This window comes from Piliocolobus tephrosceles, chromosome 14 (genome assembly GCF_002776525.5).
Source record: "Piliocolobus tephrosceles isolate RC106 chromosome 14, ASM277652v3, whole genome shotgun sequence".
Classification (NCBI taxonomy): Eukaryota; Metazoa; Chordata; class Mammalia; order Primates; family Cercopithecidae; genus Piliocolobus; species Piliocolobus tephrosceles.
In genome coordinates this window covers 65814167-65837030 of record NC_045447.1, presented here as the reverse complement: position 1 = coordinate 65837030, position 22864 = coordinate 65814167, and the positions used below count along the sequence as shown (strand labels likewise).

At 33.6% G+C, this 22864-nt stretch overlaps 1 protein-coding gene across 29 annotated transcripts in view; it reads right to left on the bottom strand.

The window, feature by feature from the left end:
• NFIB (nuclear factor I B) overlaps positions 1-22864 on the bottom strand; it is a 444635-nt gene that overhangs the window by 9286 nt on the left and 412485 nt on the right. For 6 of the 29 annotated variants that reach the window (XM_031933965.1, XM_031933966.1, XM_031933967.1 and 3 more), the window contains 2 exons: positions 21572-21654; positions 10981-11069 (listed from right to left, as the gene is read on the bottom strand). The exons of 13 other annotated variants lie outside the window; for them this stretch is intronic. In XM_031933965.1, the coding sequence (XP_031789825.1) occupies positions 10981-11069; positions 21572-21654 (172 nt within the window). Of the gene's footprint in view, positions 1-3521; positions 3527-10980; positions 11070-21571; positions 21655-22864 lie in introns of all 29 variants that reach the window. 10 more of the 29 variants (XM_031933968.1, XM_031933971.1, XM_023213127.3 and 7 more) reach the window with 3 other exon arrangements.

Sequence of the window (22864 nt, the reverse complement as noted above, 5' to 3'; positions counted from 1 at the left end):
TTTATGAACCTTTGGGGGGAAATAAATCTCAAACATTAACACTATGCAGACCCCATATATGAGTTTTACAAGTCTCTTATTGCCAATTTGTAGGTTAAGTTCAGAACTATAAGGCACAGACATTTTTTAGAGCTATTTTTGGTAGTCCTGTTGAAAAAAAAAACTTGATAAAACTAATTCAATGACTGAGATGACAATGTAAATAAATATATTTAATCAAAGTAATATAGATTATTTAATTTCAAAAGTACAATGTCTAAAATTGCATACTTATTCAGGTAAAAATGTAATAGTGCTTTTTATACATCTAACTCTCTATATAAAAATCAATAATCACATGTATAGATAAAATACACACACAAAAACAAATTAGTTACATGTAAAATGCTTAATAGTTTTAATTCACACTGAGAATTACTATATGGATAATCTTATGTTCATTCCAACTATCTGCATTCCAATAAGAGACATGAGAATATAACTGAAAGGATTTCAAAATATTCAAGCTCAAATTCAGCTACTTCAGCAATGTATCTTTGTAAGTGTGCATTTGCTTTGTTTTTATCAAATTTCTCATTGCCGAATCACATTTGTTTGGGCAAACAGAAGATAAGCATAGCTGAAAGCTGCAAGCACATCTTTAGAAAATATAAACTAGATATAACCATTTAAAAAAGATATAATTACTTTGCAAAAAAATCAAGCAGAAAAAAAACAAAAGAATTTGATAGTACCTTAACACAAAGTACAACTCATCCTGATGACTATTACTATGTATGTCATGAGATAGTTCATTATAAAATAAATACACAAGAGCTAAATCAAAATTCCAAAAATAAAATGTTTGATATCATGGATACTATTTTCTTGCTATTTTGACCAAATGTATGACATGGCTCCCCCCAAAAGGGAAGAAGCAAATGAATTATTTTGACCTTAAGATGCATTACTGGTGATGGTCCAAGTTCATTTTTGTATTGGTAAGACCACCTCTGAAGTATTGTATTTCTTCTAGGTAGCCCTCTGCAAGAAAACCTAACTTTATGGCATTTATTTGTTGAAGCAACTCACCAAATTATGTCATTGAAGAACAGCTAAAGGTAGTCAGGGAAGATACAGCATTTGAGGTGGAAAGGAATATAGACTTCTTAAGCACGATTCAGGTTGAAGGAATAGTACAAAGGCAAAACTTCCAGACGATAACCATGCTGAGGACTTACTATAATCACGGTACCATCTTTGGTGTTTTACATATGCTACGCCACTTGATTTTCTCAATGAGTTCATGAGATGGCCATCATTATCTCTGTTTCACATATAAGGAAACTGAGGCAAGTTTGCCCAAAGTCTCCCACTTAGCTCTCAGTTATGACTCAGATCTGTCTGATTTCCCTGGCCATTTCACTATATTATATTGCCTTCACAGGAAGTCAGATGACTTAACATAAGAAAGAACTTTCGAACAGAGTGGTCTGAAGGCAAAATTAATTGGCTTCAGGAGACAGTGAACTTTTCATGCCCCACACAAGCTGGATTATAACCTAGCTAATGTTGCAGAAGAGACTAGTGCACAGAATATGTAGCTGGTCTAAGTGGCCAACTGATCTGAAATTCTATGTATTCATCTCCTCTGAAACAAATCTAGTTGAAGTTCTACTAGGGTGAGTTCTACAGCATGAGGATTAAGAGGGAAGAAGATATCCACTTATTCCTTTTAAAAAGATGCACTATTTCTATATGTCTTATCCTGGATAAACTGGGTAAAATAGTTCATCTTTGCATCTACCTACAAAGAGTAAAGAGACGCTATACCTTTCAGTGAAAGAAAGGCAGAAATAGCTCTGGGCAGCCATACCAACATTTTATGGTTATGTTTTCTTAAATCGTGCATTATGTGAGTGTGTCTTCTAGGCCAAAAGATTTGGGCCCTTACCTTTTAGCTCACTAACACCTATGAACCCCAGGGTGCCACATAAACATGTATGAAGCCGTTATATTGAGCCAAAAACTAAACAAAGTCAAAGACTTTACATCACCTATTAGTTGGAGGTGATTAAAACAATAAGAGCTATTTTCAGAATGGCAAAAATCATTTATTACTAGTCTGTGTGTATTTGATAATGGATGAGATAACATACTTGTTAAACAGTTTATAAAATGTCTAAGTATCCAGTATGCAAATATTTTTCAGGGCAATAATAATATTGTCCATTTAGAATTTATATACTGGTTTAATCATGAGAAAATACCATATTTACTTCAAAGATAGTAAGTACTCTTTCAAGAAGTTTAAAAAATATTACAGGAATAAAGCACAAAGAATTGTACATATTAATACATACTTCAACTGTACCAGTAGCCACATTATTTATAGATGGCAATAAAAATGAGCAATGGCCCAGAAAGCATGGGGAATAAATAAAATAAGTATTTTAATTTAAAAGAAGGATTTGCCTTTAGTTCCTTTGCAACAGTTTCTGATCTCCCCAAGATGAAAAGTTTTTTACTTCCTCAGCTAAACATTCTAATTTTATTGGCAAAATATTAACACACAAGTATTAGTATTTCTTGTAAAATGCACAAGAAACAATTTTCCTTATTAATAGCTAAAAACCTGTCAGGAAAACTATGCTGTGCTGGGTTGTACATGGGTGCATTTGGACTGGTTGCTTACTTCAACATAACACAAAGGCTGCAGATTACGTCTTGTGAAAAAAATGCTCACTCAGACCAGTAGATGGAATAAATACTTAAATTGAATCTATTTATGTATCAGAACAAAGAAAATAGTACTTGATAAATATACTACTTGCTAGCACTTATGTAATGTGTATTATTTGCCAGGTACTGTTCTACATGCTTGACCTACCTTAAAACTTTTAATCCTCATAACAAATCTATGAGAAAGGACCATTATTATCCTGATTTTACAGATGATGAAACTGAAGTTAGGAAGTTAAGTGTTGTGCCCAACTCATATTGCTACTAAATTGTAGAAGGCAGGACTTGAATTCGAGCAATGTCATTCTAGGATCTGTATTTCTACCCACTAAACTTCTCTCATCTCCCCTTCTTGTGAAGCATAGTTCACTTTTTTCACTGGACTAGAAGTTATATTACCACTGAATTATACAAGACTCTGTGAATTAAGGTTCATATCACAATGAAATTCCTGTGGAAGTATAACTCTTGAGCTCAAAATTCTGCACAAATAACTGTGCTTTATTTCTCCAATTCCAGTTCCTTTTCAGCTGAACGCAGTATTTGCTTTTGTTTGACATATGTGCAGATGTGGCTGTATGTCTATAATTTGCTTGTTGAGTTCCACTTCAGATGAGGCTAGACTGGAAGTGAAATATACAAAGTACTTTACACCGGTCTTGGGTTTCTTCGATTTATTCTCCCCATTTTTAGGGATCATTATTGCCATCTGAATGACCCTATTTGCATGCAAGATGATTCCTAATGATTATTACTATTTGTAATAATCTGTATCAGAAAGCTCCCTGGCTAGCTCTTACCTGAACTGCAAAGTACTCTTGTGGGCTCTCTGGGAAATACCAAATATCATAAACTGCAGGTGGCTCATGGAATTATTCTAACTGCAAGCAATAGGACTTCACAGTAATGAAAGAGAAACGTATTTGTTTCTTAACTAAGTAGGTAAATAGCTTTCTTTATTGCTACTCCTTGGGGACCAATGGTTTTGAAAATAGCATATCAAAATGGTAGACCATCAAACTCATTAATTTATATTCAATTGTTTCAGAAGTGTTTTGTTCTTAGGGCATAGTGGATTGAATGTTAACTTAACCATGCATGAGTGCTAGCATTCTCTAAGTAAAATAACAGCATCTACCACTGAAATATTTTATCTAATAAAAAGCATAGGGCAAGAAAAGCCACTCCATATGGGAGCACTGCCACTAAATATTAAATGTGTTTCTTATAATTACCGCACTCTTTTAGTAAAAAATTCTTACATAATCCTTGAAGACTTGAATATGGCAACCTACACTTAAATAAAAACCTCCTTAAAATGTTCGGTTTAAACATAAATAAGAAAAAAGCTCTTCCTCAATAGGCCAAATTAAGGACTTTTAAAAAAATTGTGTTTGATCTTTTTCAAATTTTAGAACTGAAAATGAAAGATGAAAAATTATTATGATGACTAATTATAAATAAATTACAGTACACACATGCATACATATATAAGAACTTAGGTAGCTGTGGGAGGTTTTAGTCAATTAAAAAATATAGAATTATCAGGCTCAGAGTAATTATTTTATCTCCTCCCACAGACCACAGCACAGTGGAGAAGCCCACATGTTGATTTCCAGCCTCTTTCTGTCTGTATTCCTCTCTACCCTGGGCTCCTTTGCAATGCTATTGTTAAAAGTGGTACTGCTCCTCTTATTTGCATACGTGAAGATTTAACAGCAGACAAAATTCTCTACAAAAAATGGTGCTTCAAAATAGTGCCTTTCACTAGAGAAAATCACCCAAGGCATACTAAATCAAATAGAAATGTAAGTTTTCTACAAAGCAAAAAAGAGACTCTTTTATAAATGATTTTCATTTAAAAGGAAAAATCAGCATTATTTGCACAATTTTACCTCTAAAAGATGAAACTTATTAGTATCAGAATGCTGAAGCATAAAATTACAAACGATTAAATAACTGAACACATTTTAATATTATGCTTGCTATTCTGTTCACATGGGCAAAAGAATCTTCCTGTGTGTGAAACAAAGTGAACAAGAGAGAATAACTGTAACTTTCTGCAATTTCTTAATATTTAAACTTCGCATTCTTCAATGACTTGACCTTAAGATTTTGCCTTTTCTTTTATCATATATATTTATTATTATATTTATTAATTCATAGGCTTTGTTATTTAACTAAAAAAATCACCATATCCCTACTAACAGCACTAGCAAAAATGAGAACCAAAAAGGTAAGCTAATAAATGGTGCACTGGCTGTCGAGGGAACTGATTTCTTATGGACAAAATACATATGTAAATACGGCACTTTACATAAAATATATTCAAATAAAGTAGGTGTTTAATATACTTCCTTTCACTGTAAAGGGTTAATCAGCAAGGTTTACATTTGGGAATTTTCAGAGTCATGCTCCTCCCTCTCCAGTAGCGCTGCCAAAAATCATCTGACAGGAAACGTAAGATTAAGTTTGTCCTACCTAAGCGAACAAAGAGTGCTCTGAACAGGCCACTGGTTTACTGCAGAGCGGGAACTTTTCTAATCCTGCTGGAATCTGCAGTCCTGCTCAGAAAATATCACGGAAAAAAGTTGTTTTCTTTCCTCTAACATCTTGTCTCAGGATCATCTCATTTTGGTCACACTGCAGATCCTGCTGCTTCTCCCATAAAGGTTAACTTAAAGCTCCAAACATAATCATGTGGAAAATGGACATTATTGATTCCTATGGTCCATTGTTCCCCCATCCTAAGTCCCTGAAGTTCAAGTTCAATCTGGAATTACATCATGTCTGGTTTCTCCTGGTTACCAGACGGCTTGAGACGTGACCACAGCTACAGAAAAAACAAACAGCCTTCTTCACGCTTCGGCTCCCCTATCGATTCAAACGTAAACTTTTTTTCTTTCTCTCAAGTATGCTTCAAGTATGGAGCATGGTTAATTTAGAGATTAAGTTCCAAATTAGATTATCTAATGGCATCTTAATGGATTGCTGACCCATTTCCTGTGGGATGGCAGCATGCAAGTCTGGCTGGAATACAATTAATTTCTTAGGAAGTGTTCTGAAGAGTTTGCCTAGATAAAAAGGAAACGTCGTGTTGTACAAATCTTTCTTTATAAATGGAGAAAGTTAGGCAAAACTACAACAAATCCCAACATATTATTCAACAGCCAGACCACAGATGTTGTGCATCTGTGAAAACCATATCAAGATCATTTTTAAGAATGGTAATGTTTTTATTTTTGATTTCATAACAGGTGCAAATAATTTTGATAAGAATAGAGTAATTCCTTTAAAAAGAATATTCAAATACAAAGACAAAACTAGTTAACAGCCCTTTACCAAACAATGGTCATGTGAAATGTTGGTTTTTGCAATTCTCCACCTTGAACCAAAGATCCTTCCATTCATCTACTGTATCAGCATTTCTATCATAGTCCCAGAGTGGTGCTAGGGGCCCAGACGGTGTATAAAAAGTTGAGGATTTGAAAACACTTTAGAGCTGATAGCGGAAAAGGAAATTCAGCACTCGGAGAATAAAGCCCCCCCCAGGAACTTCGGGAACAACCCAGCTGTTGTACTGTAGTTATATGTCAAGATAACAAACTGAGAGCAGGAAATGCTAACCTAGTGAATTCGCAGGGATGGTCTAAGTGTAATGTTGAAATACAAGTTAACTCTTAATATTACCTAAGGACATACTTCCCTTATCATACATAGGCCACATATATGTGGAGATATACACACATACTACATACACACACATATATATGCATACACACAAACACATATATGTAATACAAACATGGTTTGCAATCCATTATTGAAAATTATTTTTGTTTAAATATTCATTCTTTTGAGAGCATACATTTTACAAACAAAATGTTATGAACAAAGCAAGGAAAATGGTTGAGGCGAGTGTTATGCAAATTAAGTTACATGGATAAAATGAGAGCTATTACCCCCCCCCAACTTTTTTTTTCTTTTTTTTTTTTTCCTTCCCTCTCCTGACCAACCAGATCCAAATAACCTTTACTGGCTGCTAAATTTCTCTTGAGAAATCAAGCAACTCTCTAGAATTGCAGTAATAAACGACAATTTCTTAGAAAAACATGTGTAAAGTAACTACAGAATGAAGTATTGAACCCATAGAAAGGAACTGCTAACACATGTAACATGGAAAATAGCTGATAAAAGTCTCTTTGGTGCCATTCAATTATGGCATCCGCAGAAACACAAAAATCCTTCCAATTATTTTAGTAAAATCTTCATTTATTCATTATTTCAGAGGCTGAGCAAATGGTTTGTGTAAACATATCCTTCGGTAACATGCGCATGTTTATTTTAGCCATCTGAAGACTTCTTCTATGTTTATATAAGCCATCAGACACATACAACCACTCACTTGTGGCTTTGCGTTTTCTTGAAAGGGGTAAAGGGGGAGAAGAGAGAATTAAACAATAAATTCAGTTTCTCTTTTGCATAAAGCACTCCCTCTAATGTTTTAAAATAGCTTATGTTTATATTATTCTTGGATTGTCCTTCGGCTTTCTTTTTCATTCAATTATATTGATCTTTCACATCTGATAGTACAGGCTGTATTCTATCACTTTAAGAAAGACAGCCAGTCAGGGAGTAACTGCTGTATATGTTTATGTCCACATAACTCATATATGCAACAAGGTAATTTGTCCACATGAGACAAAGCACAAACACAACACTACCTACCTGAAACAATTCATCACCTGTCATCCTCCTAAGATCTTGAGCCCATTCTGACTATACTAGAGGGAGCCCTTCACGAAACCAGTATTTTACTCTGGGTTAACTGCAGTTCCTGACCTTTCACTTAGGCAGAAAAATTGACTCTCTCAAGGTGCAAGCAACTCCTACGCGTGTGCGTACACACACACACACACACACACACACACACACACACACACACAGTTCACAAAACAGTTCACAAAATTTTAAGGTCAAAACAACAAAACACCTTCAGGGTTGTAACCTAATAAGGCTGTGAAAACTTTCCCAAAGAGTCAGCTTTGGTTCCTAAGGGAATGCTTAGGCCTTGGGGTTGGGGGTGGGTGGAGGAAATCTTCCAGCTTTGATTATACTCGCATAGCTCCCTTGGCACTGCCATTTTCAGTTCCAACAAGAGCTGTGTTTGACATGGAAACACCTCAACAGGGCAATTAGTATAAAGCAGAAAAGAGGGTGACCATGGAAAAGTGACTGTACAAATAAATTAATGACAGCAAACAACAATCAATCAAAATAAAGCAAAACCAAAACACCCGTTTTGCTCTGTCCTGTTCTACTACAGTCTCCATGGATTGCCTTTTGTTAAAAGGCAACTACCACAACAAAAATAACCTGTGATATTTTATTTATTCCATCGTGACAAAGGCAAATTATTTAATTCTTTGGATGAATAGACCTATATTTCTTAAATATTTTCAACTTATTCAGATGATTCTAAAGCTATAGCTATGCCCTGAAGATTTTAGATGTCTATTATCTCCCTTAAAAGTGCTAGTGTTACGGACATTTATGACTTCTTTTTTCAAAATTCTTTCAAAAAAAGTTTTAAAAATAAACACAGGTCATAAACTCTAAATGATGAATAAAGCTGTCATGCCACAGACAAGCGCTATTTGTATTATCAAATATGAATTCTGTTGTGTCCATTTTTGAAAACTGTAACAAAGCAAAGCAAACTGTGTCATTTGAATTTATTTATTCTGAACTGCATCACACCTAGATTTTAAGAACTGTGAGCATTTCAATCACCACAGCATTTATCACAGCCCATAGCTTCAATAATACCTGTTGAATGTAGAAATGTGATGGCTGCCATGATCAATTATGTGCTTTCTGAATCAGGATAGAAAGAGAAGAAACAAACCAAGATACTGGCTGGGTGTGGTGGCTCACGCCTGTAATCTCAGTACTTTGGGAGGCCGAGGTGAGCAGATCACTTGAAGTCAGGAGTTTCAGACCAGCCTGGCCAACATGGTGAAATCCGATGTGTACTAAAAATACAACAGTTAGCCAGGCGTGGTAGTGCACGCCTGTAATCCCAGCTACTCTGGTAGCTGAGGCATAAGAATCACTTGAACCTGGGAAGCACAGGTTGCAGTGAGCCAAGATCGTGCCACTGCACTCCAGCCTGGGTGAGGAAGTGAGACTGTCTAAAAAATAAAAAAACAAAAAACAAAAAAACCAAGATACCTTTTAAAGAGCTTTTGGAATCATTAAGACCATTCTACATGTCATTACCTACTAATCAAAAGAAAAGTTACTATTTTTGAGAGGGAAGAAAAATTTTAGCTAAATAAATTCTGAATTTTTTTCTGACTTACTATGGCCTGAAACTGATTACCATATCAATTTTTCACCAGGAAGGGGATTTGTAACAGCAACAATACTGCCCTAAGAACTGAGTTTAATCATCAGATTCATTTCCTCCAATACATGTGTTCTGAGATTTATTGCCCACTCACCTTCTCTTTCCATGGGCTATCAATTTTTTATTCAAAAAATTACTAGTAACGAGGTAAAGTTATATTTTAAATCTCTAACAATTTACAAATATGCTTTAGAGGTGCTATCCTATTTTTAGATTTAGTAAGCCATCAATATTCCACAGATTTGGAAGTTCACATAGCTATAGGGGCATTTACAAACATGAGTGCATGTCATCTGGTTTGTAATTCTTGTAAATATGGTAAGTTTGTATGCAGACATGAGCCATTTTGTTAACTGATAGAACACGAAATATAAAAGAGTTATTAAATAAAATATGGAAATATTAGGTTATTAAATTCAATTAACTTTTATTAAATAAAATATGGGAATATTAGGTTATTAAACTCAATTCAATTAACTTTAAAATGTATATTAATTTGGAATATTTTAATGAGATACTTTCATTTAATTTAATTAAGACTATTAATCATTAAGGCTATTTGGATAAGATGCCTACGTTGAGTTTATCTTCTTTTTATAAGCATATATTGTATTATTTTCAAAAGGGATGATGAATACAATCTTGTTGAAAAAATCACAATATGTAAAACTGTATCCCTTTTAAAAGTGGACGTTATATCAATCTTCAAGAAGAAAAGTCACATGGTATTCAATTCAGTAGTGAATTAATAAAAAGTCATTGTTTTTAAAAACATAATCTGAATTATTTCCTTAATTTTTATCTGAATTAAAGTAGACATTTAATTATTTTGATTCTTTAAAATCTACTCTTCGGCAATTTCTGTGAACCAATATAGAGATGGGTAGACGATCTACAACTCTATCTGAGTATGTACCTTTCTATAGACACTTTCCATAAATGGAGGATTACAATCAGAGCAGGGCTGGAAAATTATGTTGACTCTACTTGGTGAACTCCTTTTGGGATTACCTCACTCTCTTCTGCCAATTTTTATTTCTTATTACTTATGATTATACCATGAATCTAATTATTTAATTTGTCAATTTGACACAATTTGGTCTTAAATAAAATAAATAATACATAAGAAGCAGCTGACTTTGAACTACTTACTTTCTAAAGGCAATGCATGAAACAATATCAGAACTGGTTTTGAAAATGAAGTTTTAGAATAGCTTTCTCAGCCAACCAAATAAAGTCAATCTTCCATGAATCACAGCAGTATACAAACAGAAATTAAAACTTTAACACATTCCTTCTTCAGCTACTGATTCCAACAATCTTCCTACTCCAAAATGTTATGGGTGCTGTCAATAACAGTTAAATTGACTAACCAAATTTTTTTTTACTAGTTTTTCCCTACAACAGGGGAAAAAATGAATAGTGAAATGGCTTAGAATTAGCAGTAGAGGAAAGAGTCAAAATAAGAAAAATCTACAACGTGAAAACCAATGCTTTATCCTCAGGTAGCTGAAAAATCTTCGCTAAAGCTATGATTTCACTTTTCAGGTCCTAAAATCTAAATGTCACATTCCACCCCCTCCCCGACCAAAAATATTATAAATTGTAGAAAACATTTTATAGCATTTAAAAATTCCAATGATCAGTAAGCATATACTATAGTCCCAACTTAATTTGATGTTCCATTTACATAAGAAATAAAGGAGGAGGACAGGGAAAGAAGAATGGCATAGCCAAAACAACTAAATTTTCAACATATATTTTCTGTAAAGCTGGTTAAAAACAAACACTATAGCTCATGTAATTTTTAGGTGTAAGTGTAGGGTTGGAAATAATTAAAATGTTACCTTTGCCAAGTAATTCCCAATGTATCCTCACTGGTACTGGGGTATAAATGCCTGCCGTTTTGATTCATGGTCCAGTCACAAATCCTCAGCTGTCAATTGAAACCTAGCAGTCAGATATGGATCGAGCAGTACTACAGTTTTTAGTATTTAAATGAACACATGCAAACTAGTACTGTACATGGCATTAACCTTACTTTCCCAAGAGGCAACTTAAAGAAAAACAAAAAGCAAAAGAAAATCTTATTCTTGAAAAGCAAAATTCCTAGACTCTTTTTTAGAAAAAGCTATTGCAATATGCTTCTCTATTAATTAAAGCATACAAGAGAAACAAGTGCTTAGAACATAACAATTAGCCATTATTAGAGTACAAATTGAGCTGGAATAAAAGCAAACGTTAATGTTCAATAGAGAGATATATTTTAGAAAGAAAACAAAAATGCTTTTTTCTATGCATCACACCAAATAATCTGCACTGAATAAAATAATCAATAACTTTAAGCATGCAGTTTGCAAAACAGAGAAGACATGCAGTTTAGAGGAGAAAGGCCAACCTTATAAACATTCACCCTAACTTGTGTTTGGAAGCATCAAGGTCTTCAGTTTTAACCTTTTACTAATTTTGTTTTGCTTAAACTGGCATTGTTTAGAAAGAGTTGATAACCATTTCTAGTTTTATTTTAAACTCAGAGTAATGGCATTTAAAATACTTTACTACATCTGAAGAAAGTGAGGAATGCACTGAATACAAGCTGAAACAAATTCTTCCCAGATCTCCGAATCATCAGCTCTGCCCTTCAGAGACTGTTCGAGTAACCCTATCCAGCTCTGCTTGGTTAACAGCTGCCCTATAGTGCTAGCAGATTTATTGAAAAGATATATTGCTTATTTTTATTCTTAAGAAAGTAAACTTATCTGGTTTGGGGGGGGAGGGAAACACACTAGAAAATCACAGTTTTGAACCTTCAGATGGCCACACTGTAAATTAACAGCATCTTACACTGAAAAGATGACTTCTGCACAGTAATCCACTAAACCTTGTTTGCTGCTTTTCAGTGAGAGTTTCCAGATGATGACTGGAACCAAAGTACCATAAATTATCATAAATCTAAAATTTATAATAAACTATTTTAAACATTTCTGATAATGTTATAGTCAAAAAAATAGGCTATGAAGAATCTTCACTTTCCCTTTTAGACTCTCAAGCTTCTGCACACACTAAGTAATAGTGATTCAGGAGTGTTAGAAAGATAGCTTTTGCTCATTTTTCTATAGATCTATGAGGCTCCAAAAATGCTAGCTAGAATTTCCAAACCATGTGTTTTAATTATTTGCATATTTCAGGATTTCAAGTAAAAGTGATTTTATGATTTAAAGAACTGAAAAAATTCCCTGCATATACATAGATAGATCAACAGATTGATAGACATGTAGATTCTGCTCAGGATATATGTCATAAAGAAGTCATAAATCAGTAAATAAATTAGAAAGAAAAATAAATATTCTTTTTTTTTTTTTTGAGACACAGTCTCATTTCACCACCCAGGCTACGATGCAGTGGCGCCATCTCAGTTTACTGCAACCTCTGCCTCCCAAGTTCAAGCAATTCTCCTGCCTCAGCTTCCCAAGTAGCTGGGATTACAGGAGTGCGCCACCATGCCTAGTTAATTTTTGTTAGTAGAGATGAGGTTTTGCCATGTTGGCCAGGCTGGTCTCAAACTCCTGACCTCGAGTGATCCACCCACCTTGGCCTCCTAAAGTGCTGGGATTACAGGTATGAGCCACGGTACCTGGTTATAAATATTCTTAAAATGGACCAAAATACTCACATGAAGGAAAAAAAAGTATACTTGCTTTGTTTTACATCAAATGACATACTTTGAACATTTCAAAGAAGTAAATGTGTTCAGTCTAGTGGGAAGCAATATGGCAAGATTTCTTAAAAGTCCCTAAAATGGGTTGCCTAATCAAATTTAGTGTGATGGGGCAAATTGTTTTCTATTTTGTTTTTTTACAATAAAACAATGGTCTATTTAAAAATACAAGTTTTAAAAGTACAATGAAAACAATCAAAAACCAGTTCAAGAAACTTGGTTTTGTACAACAATAATGTTATTGATTAATCACTTACTGATTCTACTGTAGTCAATGAAAATGGAAGGGTTTTGTTTAATTTTTATTTCGTTTGTTTGTTTTTTGAGACAGGCTTTCCCTCTGTTGCCCAGGCTGGAGTTCACTGGTACGATCATGGTTCACTGCAGCCTCAATCTCCATGGATCAAGTGATCCTCCCACCTCAGCCTCCTGAGTAGCTGGGACTACAGGTTCGGGCCACCATGCCTGGCTAATTTTTTTAAAAAAATTGTAGAGACAAGATCTTGCTATGTTGCCTGGATAGTAAAAATGCTAGTTTTGAATCAAACATTCAGAAGAGGGGAGATGTATATTTAGGTATAACACATTAATTGTGTTAATTATTAACTTCAGATTAGTATCTATGGGGCTCTCAACTTAGGTTGGAGAAGTTTTCCGAAAAATAATATGCTTTCACAAAGCCAGGGGAATCTAAATACCACTCAGTGATTGGCTTATCGTCCCACAGACAACTGCAGGACAACATCTCCTCAGAAGGATGTATCGTAAATTAGTTAGTGTTTTTGTTGTTAATGTTGCTAATATTTTGTTTGTCTGTCTGTTTTACCACCCCAAAAAATGTCAAGTGGGCTATCTTTGACCACATGCTGCACACTTAAAAATGAACATATTTTGGGACTTTTCTAAAAGTAGTCTCAAAGGGGATAAACCTGACTACAGCTATTCATTATCCTCTATTTAAGATACATGCAATAGAAATCTTTTCTCCCAAACAGAAAAATATGCTTAAGTACATACAAAATAAACAATAAATATGTTTAGCAATAATTTAATGCCGAAGAAATTGGCAATATATTAATTAGTACTGAATTTCCTTTTAGTTACTAAAAATGTAAAATATTATAAATTTATTTATCTGTTTAGATTGTGCACTACCATTATCAACATTTCTTGACGTTTCTGAGGAGACACGCTATAACTTAAGCCAGGTTACTGGAGCAAGAGGCTCTCTCTTCATGTTGGTTTTTTTCAATTAATAAACCTTGGTCATAAAGCAACTTGGAACTAACAAACTCCCTGATAAAGTGAAATTTTAAAGTGATGGTATGGGTGGAGGAAGCAATTAAATCATTAAAATAGAAATCACTTAATTCACCAAAGATTTCCATGATAGTAATTCCTAAGAAAATCAATTTCTAATCTTATTTGACCACGATATTCCTGAGCAAGCAAATTTTGAACAGACTCTAGATATTAAAAGGTTAATACTACATGTATTTAAGCTTCTTTTGGGGTCATGTTACATATTCTTGCCATTAGCATAATTCGGTTTTCCTAATAAAAAATAATTTTACATTAGGCTTTAAATAAGTTTAACATAATAGGTGACAATCCCTTTTGAGTTTGAGGTAGTGATTCCTTAGTTTCTGTCCTAGGACAGAATCAGTGTTAGATAATTCAGCTGTAAATTCTCTTTTTTTATTTTAAAACTTTAATTTTAAGTGGCACATAAATACATGCCTTTCATTTATATAGAATTTTCCTAAGTTCAAAGCTTTAAGAACGCTCTAAAAATTTTTCCAAGTATTTTTCATTAAGAAATAGGAAATTGCTTTTTTCTCCCAATAGTAATCAAATTTAAAATACCAAGTGCCACTCAGGTTAGAAATTTAGTCTGTTAGAATTATCTGTTTTTATGTGGAAGTGGGGAACAATACTTATTTTTGTAACAATATAGACTCTAAAAAGGAACTGATCATATGCATATCCTTACAAAAATGCACTCATATAAATCATTTTAATCCTTTAATTTATATGCTCGTACCAATATGAAATTCTATTGTCAAGAAAATGCCCAGAATTTCAAAACCAAACAAAAGGTGAAGTAAGAAAGTAAGATTATCTTTCAAAAAAGCTATCAGTAAAGGGGTAAGGTTGGAACAGTTTAAACAACTAAGGAAGAAGTGAAGGTGAAGTTTTCACTGCATGTTCTTAGGGTGGAGTTCTATGGTCTCTGGAAGGAGAACCTTGTTCCTGGCCCAACTCAAATCAGATTGCTTCAAAGAAAAAAAGTAAAAGGATAGGGGCCATCTGGTTCCTCTCAAATGGCTACATAAAGGGGAAACACCTAAGATTTGGATCATTATCCTTTCCTAAACTATACTCAAATAATCATGTAAGTAGCAGATAGCCATAAAGAATTAATATTGCTTGTGACTTCAGACTAATAGTTTATTCAAATGGGGGTTCTCCTTTGTTACTAACAGGGTCTTTTGTTAAATGCACAGCAATTAGCTTTGGGAACAAAAGAAAGAAGGTAAGCAAAATGTTCTACTTTGCTAGACTCAGCAAACAGGCTGATGTACTAACAGTTCCTATGATGACAACAAATCTCAATTGAACCAATAAACCATTAAACTGTGAACAGAACAATCAACACAGGCAAATTTACCTTCTCACTTTTTTTTTTTTTAAGTTTACAATGACCCTCAGGAGAACACCTTGAAAGGTATGTTTTATGTTTTCTTGTGTTTCTTCATTTCTCCAGACCCTCAAGGAAACAGATTTTTGAGGGGTGGAGGTTCTTTTTGCGGGAGAAGACAGATGCTCAAAAGAATTAACACTCCAATATTCATACTTTGGATTAGGAGAATTTTATTTTATTGCTATTATTAATTACCTACATGGAGCAAATTAAATGGTCTCTGGATGAATACTATGTAACCTCTGAAGGAATGCTATGAACAAGAAAAATGGTCAGAATAAAATTGTGTTGTATGTTTCACATGTAACACATGCAAAAAAAAAAAAGAAAAAACCAAAACAAGAAAAAAGAAAGATACTCAAGATCATCCTCATATCTTAAAAGTCACTTCTAAAGCCAATTTCTGAAACCCATGTTTCTTGATATTTAATTTAATTAGCAGAGGTAGAATTAACTTAAATGAGTATGCATAGTCCATGAGCAGAATAAACATTATAAACCATAAATCATAAGATGAGTATTAGAAAATCAAATTTTTTTTTTCCATTAGAGGCTACTATAACTTGTAAATTTTAAGGCTTCAAGGGACTTTGGAGCTCATGAAGTTCAACCTCTTCATTTTCCTTTTCAAGGTTTAAGGACTTGTCCAAGGTTAGAAATGCCCTGTCACATCAACACTAAAACTCAAACCTTCTGACTCCTAATCCCTGGTTCTCACCCACTATACCAGTTTCCTGTCATTGTTCCTTTCCTACCCTGTCCTTCATGTGCAGCTCAAGAATATTTAATGCTAAGGTATCTGTAAATATAACCTTCAGAATTCCCTCTACCTCCCTGATTCAACTTAGATTTTTTTTAAGTTAATATTTTCAGAAAAGAAGATAATTTTTTACTTGTGTTTTTGTTGATTAAAATTTAAGGTTACATAAAACTTAATTTTACTTTTACATTAATTAGAACAGCTTATCTGGATAGTAGTCTTTGATTCTCAGTAAAGGTCAGTGAACAAACCAGTGAATGACAAAAGACAGACAATAGAAGAATTTTTTGAATTTAAGAACTAGCCGAAGAGCTAAACATTTGCATAGCCATTATTTCGAATGAAACTTCCTTTAAATGTGTTTCCTTTCAAGCTAGCATATGTGAAAAGTGACCTCTTATCCACTTACATACCTACCCAGAAGTCATGTGATAGCGTTTTACGTCAAGCTGTCAATTATGATAACAGACACAATAAGAACAGCCCAAGTGTTGATAGCCTGCTTCCTGACTGTATTGAAAAGGTTGTTGATAGTCCACTTGTGTCCTTTTAATTGCTCACCGCTAATAAATGACTACCTTTCCAGTGGTAGTACCAAGCTTTGGCTTTGCCATTTGCCACGACAAATATTATAAGAAGATTTATACTAATATCTTATTTTTTAAAAAATCCTACAGAGGTAATTTCTTAAAAAGGCCATTTTGTGTAACAGAAATTTTCAGTGCAATGAGAAGTACTTTCAAATTCTAGTTTTAAAAACAAAAGTGTATAAGAAAAGTGTTGAAACAATTTAAATATAAACTAAACGAGTAATTGAAATTCAAATAACAGCGTTATATAGTCATGCAAGAGATGTAACATGCTGAAGCCCAAGCACCAATAAAATCCATGCAATTGTGAGAAGTAATGCAAAGACCTGAATTGATCAGGCCACTGATTCATTAGCTCTTATTATAGGTAATATATGTATAGTAAGGATATTATAATTTGAGATTATGAAAATAAGACCGATTTCTTATAAACTAGACTTTACTTGACTTTATTGTCTCAGGGAAGGCAAAAGTGAGCTCCTATTCAATTGGAATCTCAAATATACATCAAAAATTAATATGTACTTTAATGGCTTGTTCGAATGGTGAAATTTTATTTCTAAATAAGAAGCTTCTTAGCTGCAAACTTTTATTTCCAACTTACAATGAGATTTTTAAATATATGTTGATGTACAACAGTAATAATTTAGGCTCTTATTATGACCTTAGACTCAAATGTAATGGTGATAATCAAATTAGCCAGATTCTCTTGTATTAATACTACCAAACTTTCTATGATAGCAAAGGAAGGAGGCCTGAAATTAGCAACTCACTATGAGGTTGACCAGATAAGAAACTGGTGCTAATTCAAGTAAGTTGTCTCATATTATTCATCCATGCTAAAATTGTTAGACTGAATTATAAAATAATTTCTATATTTTCTAAGCAACATTCAACACTCTGATAGTTCCCATTTTCTCAGGGAGATAAAATTTGGGAAATGTGGTTCCTTCATTTCCTATCATAATGAATTTGCACAATGTGTTCATGAATTATAACGTATGAGAGAGAAAAGGATATACTATATTTTACTAAACTTCTATGAAGTTAAGTCACGGGAGGGGGGAGTGTTCCACATTTCTGAAAATGTTCCAAACCATAAAAAGACATTTCTCAGCAGAGACTAATGAGTTCAGTTTGCCAAAGCAGGACCCATGAGTTCTTCAAGCCACCAAAACCATCTTCCAATAGAAAAGAAGAATGAAGCTCCAGTTGAAGTTCTGATTTTAAGATTTCCCCCATGCCAATAGCAAATGCAATAACTAAGCCAATAATCCCAAAGACAGACTAGTTCTAGACTTGAAAAGGATTCAAGATTGTGTTAAGAGATAGAGAAAAAAGTCTAAAGTCAAATACTGATCAGCTGGTATGGTGCTGACTGTTATGACTGATTAGAGAGGATTATTTTTAATGGCAGATTATCAACTGGTTTACATGAACCTTTTTGAAATAGTCTTCACGACTATGTGAATTTATTTTTAGATTCAAATGAGATCTATTTTCAATGATAGGTAAACTTCCTTCCAGTCAGAATAAACTAGTATTCCCAAGCAGTTAGCAACCAATGTCATCAGCAATAATTATTATAAAAAGGAGCAGAAAGATGTATAATGACTAATAACAATTGTCTGTGTACCAAGTAAATGATATAAAAGTGTATACTTTTAGTATTCAGATTTGACAATATGAATGTATTACTCTTACAGGTGAAGTACAGGGTTCGTTTTAACATTATAAAGCTTTTCATCTTAATTTGATAATGTTAGTATGCTTATCAATGCTAGATAATGCTAGGAAATGACCATATTGGAAACTCCACTGTAGTATCATCTTGTGGAAAGATTATTTATAAAATAGTCAAAATTACACAACCACTTTAAATTTATCATTAACTCTAATTTATGTAGGCTGTATTAAAGTTCTTTTCTAAGAAAAAAACAACATTCAAAACTACACATCAATATTTTCATAATCTAAAAGGATAAATCTTTACAAAGCAGCCACTATGAACTGAAGAATGTACCTGGTGACGATATTTATTCTTAAAGGGTCATGTATATTAAAGGCTATAGGGAATGTTTAAAAGAAGCCTCTCAGACTAAAGCACTGCCCTTCTAATTTTGAATTTCTTCTAGCTAATATAACATGATTGATTACCTTTATTTCATGTACCCCTTGATTTTCCTTTTCATTCATCATTGAGTGCTTTAAACCAAATGCATTGAGAAACTGCCTCTAGAAGAGTAGTCTCTTTTAAATCTTTGCAAAGTAATGAAAGGACACAGTAAATCAATCTCATTTCTACTGAAGGAAAGAATAATCTTTGCTGAAGTCATTTAAACTATTTCTGTCTATTTATTCCTGGATAGTAAACATAAAACTTCATTTCTATAATTCTTTTAAAATTTGAAAAGCTAAAATGAACAGGCTTTTGACTCTAGCCTTAGTTTACTACTATACATCTATAACAAGAAATGCATTTATAGGTATTTTCTGCATGCCTCAAAGCTGGAGTTCATTATAAAATAAAGCATATATGGTCTTCTTCAATTAAAAAGCACTAACTCTTTCATTACATATAGAGGACAAATTATCTGTCCACATGGTATTTAACATTTTTAGCTATAAAGAACATATGGGTTTTTTTTGCTTCCAAGGATTAATATATATCATGTATTCCGTAAGTATTAACCATAGTTGACTGAACAAAAGGTATTCATATTGTAAGTGGTCTTGATTCAATGTTGTCCACTTAAATAAGTGGCTGTCTTCTTTGATTTTAAAATAGTTTATAGTTCTAGAACTCATGGTTTTTAAAATATATCATGTGCCAGAATGCTATCTACATTAAAATTCATATTTTCATGATGCTTGTTAAGCTTTCTTGATGTATTTTTAGATATGTGAAAATACAGTTAATATAAGTAACTCTTATATTAACGGACTTTTGTAATCATAATTACATGAGGTTTCAACATTTATCATAAGGGATAAGAAAATTAAAGCTGCCAGAGGTAGGGTAGTGGAGGAGGAAGGCTGCCTCCAAATACATTGAATTGGTTAGAGTATTCTAACTAGCATTTGGGGTTAAAGGTTTAAATAATGGAGGCATGTTTTATGAATTAAAAATTAACTGGAAATTAGAGATGTGTCATAAAGAATAATGCAAGTCCCATGAGAAAAATATTCCTGAGAATATGTGCAATGATTTTTAAAAGAACAAGTTTCTAAACCTATACATCCTGCATATGTTTTTTAAAAAATACAATGGACACATACATTTGTCAAATAGAACCATATTATAGTAATTATAACTCATTTCATATTATAGCAATTTTAGAGGTGGGAAAAAAAAAGCAACATTCCAGAGAATTATGTTGAAAAGCCAATGGCTGGCAAAACCACTAATTATTATTTGGTATTTTCATAACTGTGTACAGATGTTTTCAGTTAGTTCTCACTCTTTTGGTTTATTTTGTTTTGCTTTTTTTAAACCTGGCAAAACATCAAGTATCCTGAATAAGCTATCATCTTTATGATTTTCTCTGAGCTCTGCATGTGGTGACCTTTAATATGCAGTCTGCCCCCTTGGGCTGCAACTGGAAAGGACTTGAGAACTCTACACCAAGCAGAGTTGAGGTAGACCACAACAAGGGTATGTGAGGTGAACAGATCTAGAACAAAGTGGGCAAAAGTATCTTACTACCTATACAAAAACTCATATATGCACAGGCAATTTATAAATATAGAGCAAGTTAGTTAACACCAGCTCTTTATTATTTATTATAGTCTAATTTTCCCCTATGTAATATTTTGCATACTGTTAATTTCAAACTGCTCTGCTATCAAAACTTGAGAGCAGCAAACATATATGCATCATAAAATATATTTAAATTCAGAACTGTTTAGAATTATTTCTGTTATCCTATAACTAGAACTGTGGGATTTCTACACTGGTATGGTCCATGCTTTTGACTGTGGTTGATCTGTTTATAAGTCACCATTAATCCTGGCTGTATATTTTCACAGTTTGGGTAAACACTTCATTTGCATTAAATTTACAGCATTAATGAGATGTGAAATTTAAAATGCTACTAGAAACATAAATGATGTAAGAAAGCAGAACCAAAAAAAAGTGTTTTATCACAACTGAAATCAGTAAACCAATTTAAAGCTATTAAAATAGGAATGAAGTGTCGCCTGAGATTTTAGCTTCATAACTCATCATCTTGGATTAAAAAACAAATGTGAAGAGCAAAACATCTGGAAAATACGAAATCACTCAAGAACTCGAATTATATACTGCTTCTATTCTAGTTGGCTTTTAAAACAGTTTGCAGTTTTTGTCTTTGAAAGCTATAGTCTAGGAAGTTCTCAATAGCCAATGAGACTGAGAAAAATACACTTTGGCTGAAACACTATTACTCATGGATGTTATCAATATATGCTACAGAGATGGAAAAGGTCATGAGCCAATTTGAGAAACTCTGCTCAAAGAGGTGAGAAACAAAGGATCAACGAGAAAAAATTCTGGGAAATGAAATGATCAGTTTTGGTCTCAGAAGCCCTGGGAGCCCCCTTCTGAGTCCGGATCTGAGAGGCAACATGGAGAAGCACGGAAGCGAAAGCGTGGCTACACCATCACACCTGGGTGAAACTTGCCCACCTGTTGCTGATGTAGGAAGGATGGGTCTCTTGGGCTTAGTCCCACATATCGATTGGCTTGAGATGTGCCTGAGGCTGTGTAGGCTGATTAAGGAAGAACAAAAACAAAGATAAAAATTGTGAACTATCAGAACGAACACCCTGTCCATGTATAAGAAACCCAGAGAAGTGGGATTTGCAACCAAAAAAAAAAGTGTCTTCATTTCTCTTCTCTTTTGTCTAAGTAAATACCAAGTGATAGAAAAGAAATAATAATTGACTTCAAATCAACTGGTTTATTCCCCCTACAAAATCTATCCAGTAAAGCAGATCTCATACTTCAGTGTGGGTGTCTCACACTTACATGCTCTAGTAACTGTCCTGCTGTACTTTTTCACCAGATATTAGTTGTCTAATATGAAATAATCAGTGATGGTATATGATTCTAAATGTAAAGCAGACTGAAAGTCCGCCAGGAAAAAGTGACAGTTTTTAATGATGGAATTTAAGCAGATGTGCTTAATGATATGGGATGGAAAATGTCTTACTTAAAAGTCTTGCTAAAAAGGAAATCAAATCTTACTATTATGAAGGAGGAGCCTATATCATGTAGAATGAATTAGCTCGGTATTTTACTTGTGAAAATGGCCTCCAGTCTGACAGGAATGTTTTTGAAAAAAAAATACTTCCCATTAGCACAAATACAAAAATCAATTTCTTGTAATTGATCCAGGAAGGAAGCTGATGCACCCTTTAAATAGTTGGCCACTAGGCAGTAAGTATATATGGTGACTATTCCTTACATTGTTAGAGTCTCATTCGCAAGTACTTTTTGTACAATTGCTTTTTGCTTTTTGGTAGAGAGTAAATTTTTCACATACATACACACACAAAAAATGAATAGGGAGACTTTTGTTATTTTTCACAAGGAAAGGAGTAAGGTATCATCCCAGAACTAGGCAATCCCACTGCTCCATATTACCATATATTACCTTTATTGTTGTGAAGAAAGCTACACTGTTTGGTTTAAAACCACCAGATTAATGAAGAATCCAGGCTTCATTTTAAATGGGCTGGCTTTCTAAAACCAATATATTAATTCTGCCTTGTTCATTTAAAGGACTGCAGAATTTGATCCATGGAAGCTTTTTTAGGTCAACTTTTTAAAAACAGTGAAGATGCTCACAATTCATATTTTAATTGCTCCTGAATAAGGGGCTGGCCATGCAAGGCAGTCATCAGCAACCAGGGATCCCTACTCAAGCTCCAAGTCTCTGGAATTCACCACACCTCACAGACAGCCGGAGAGGAGCCT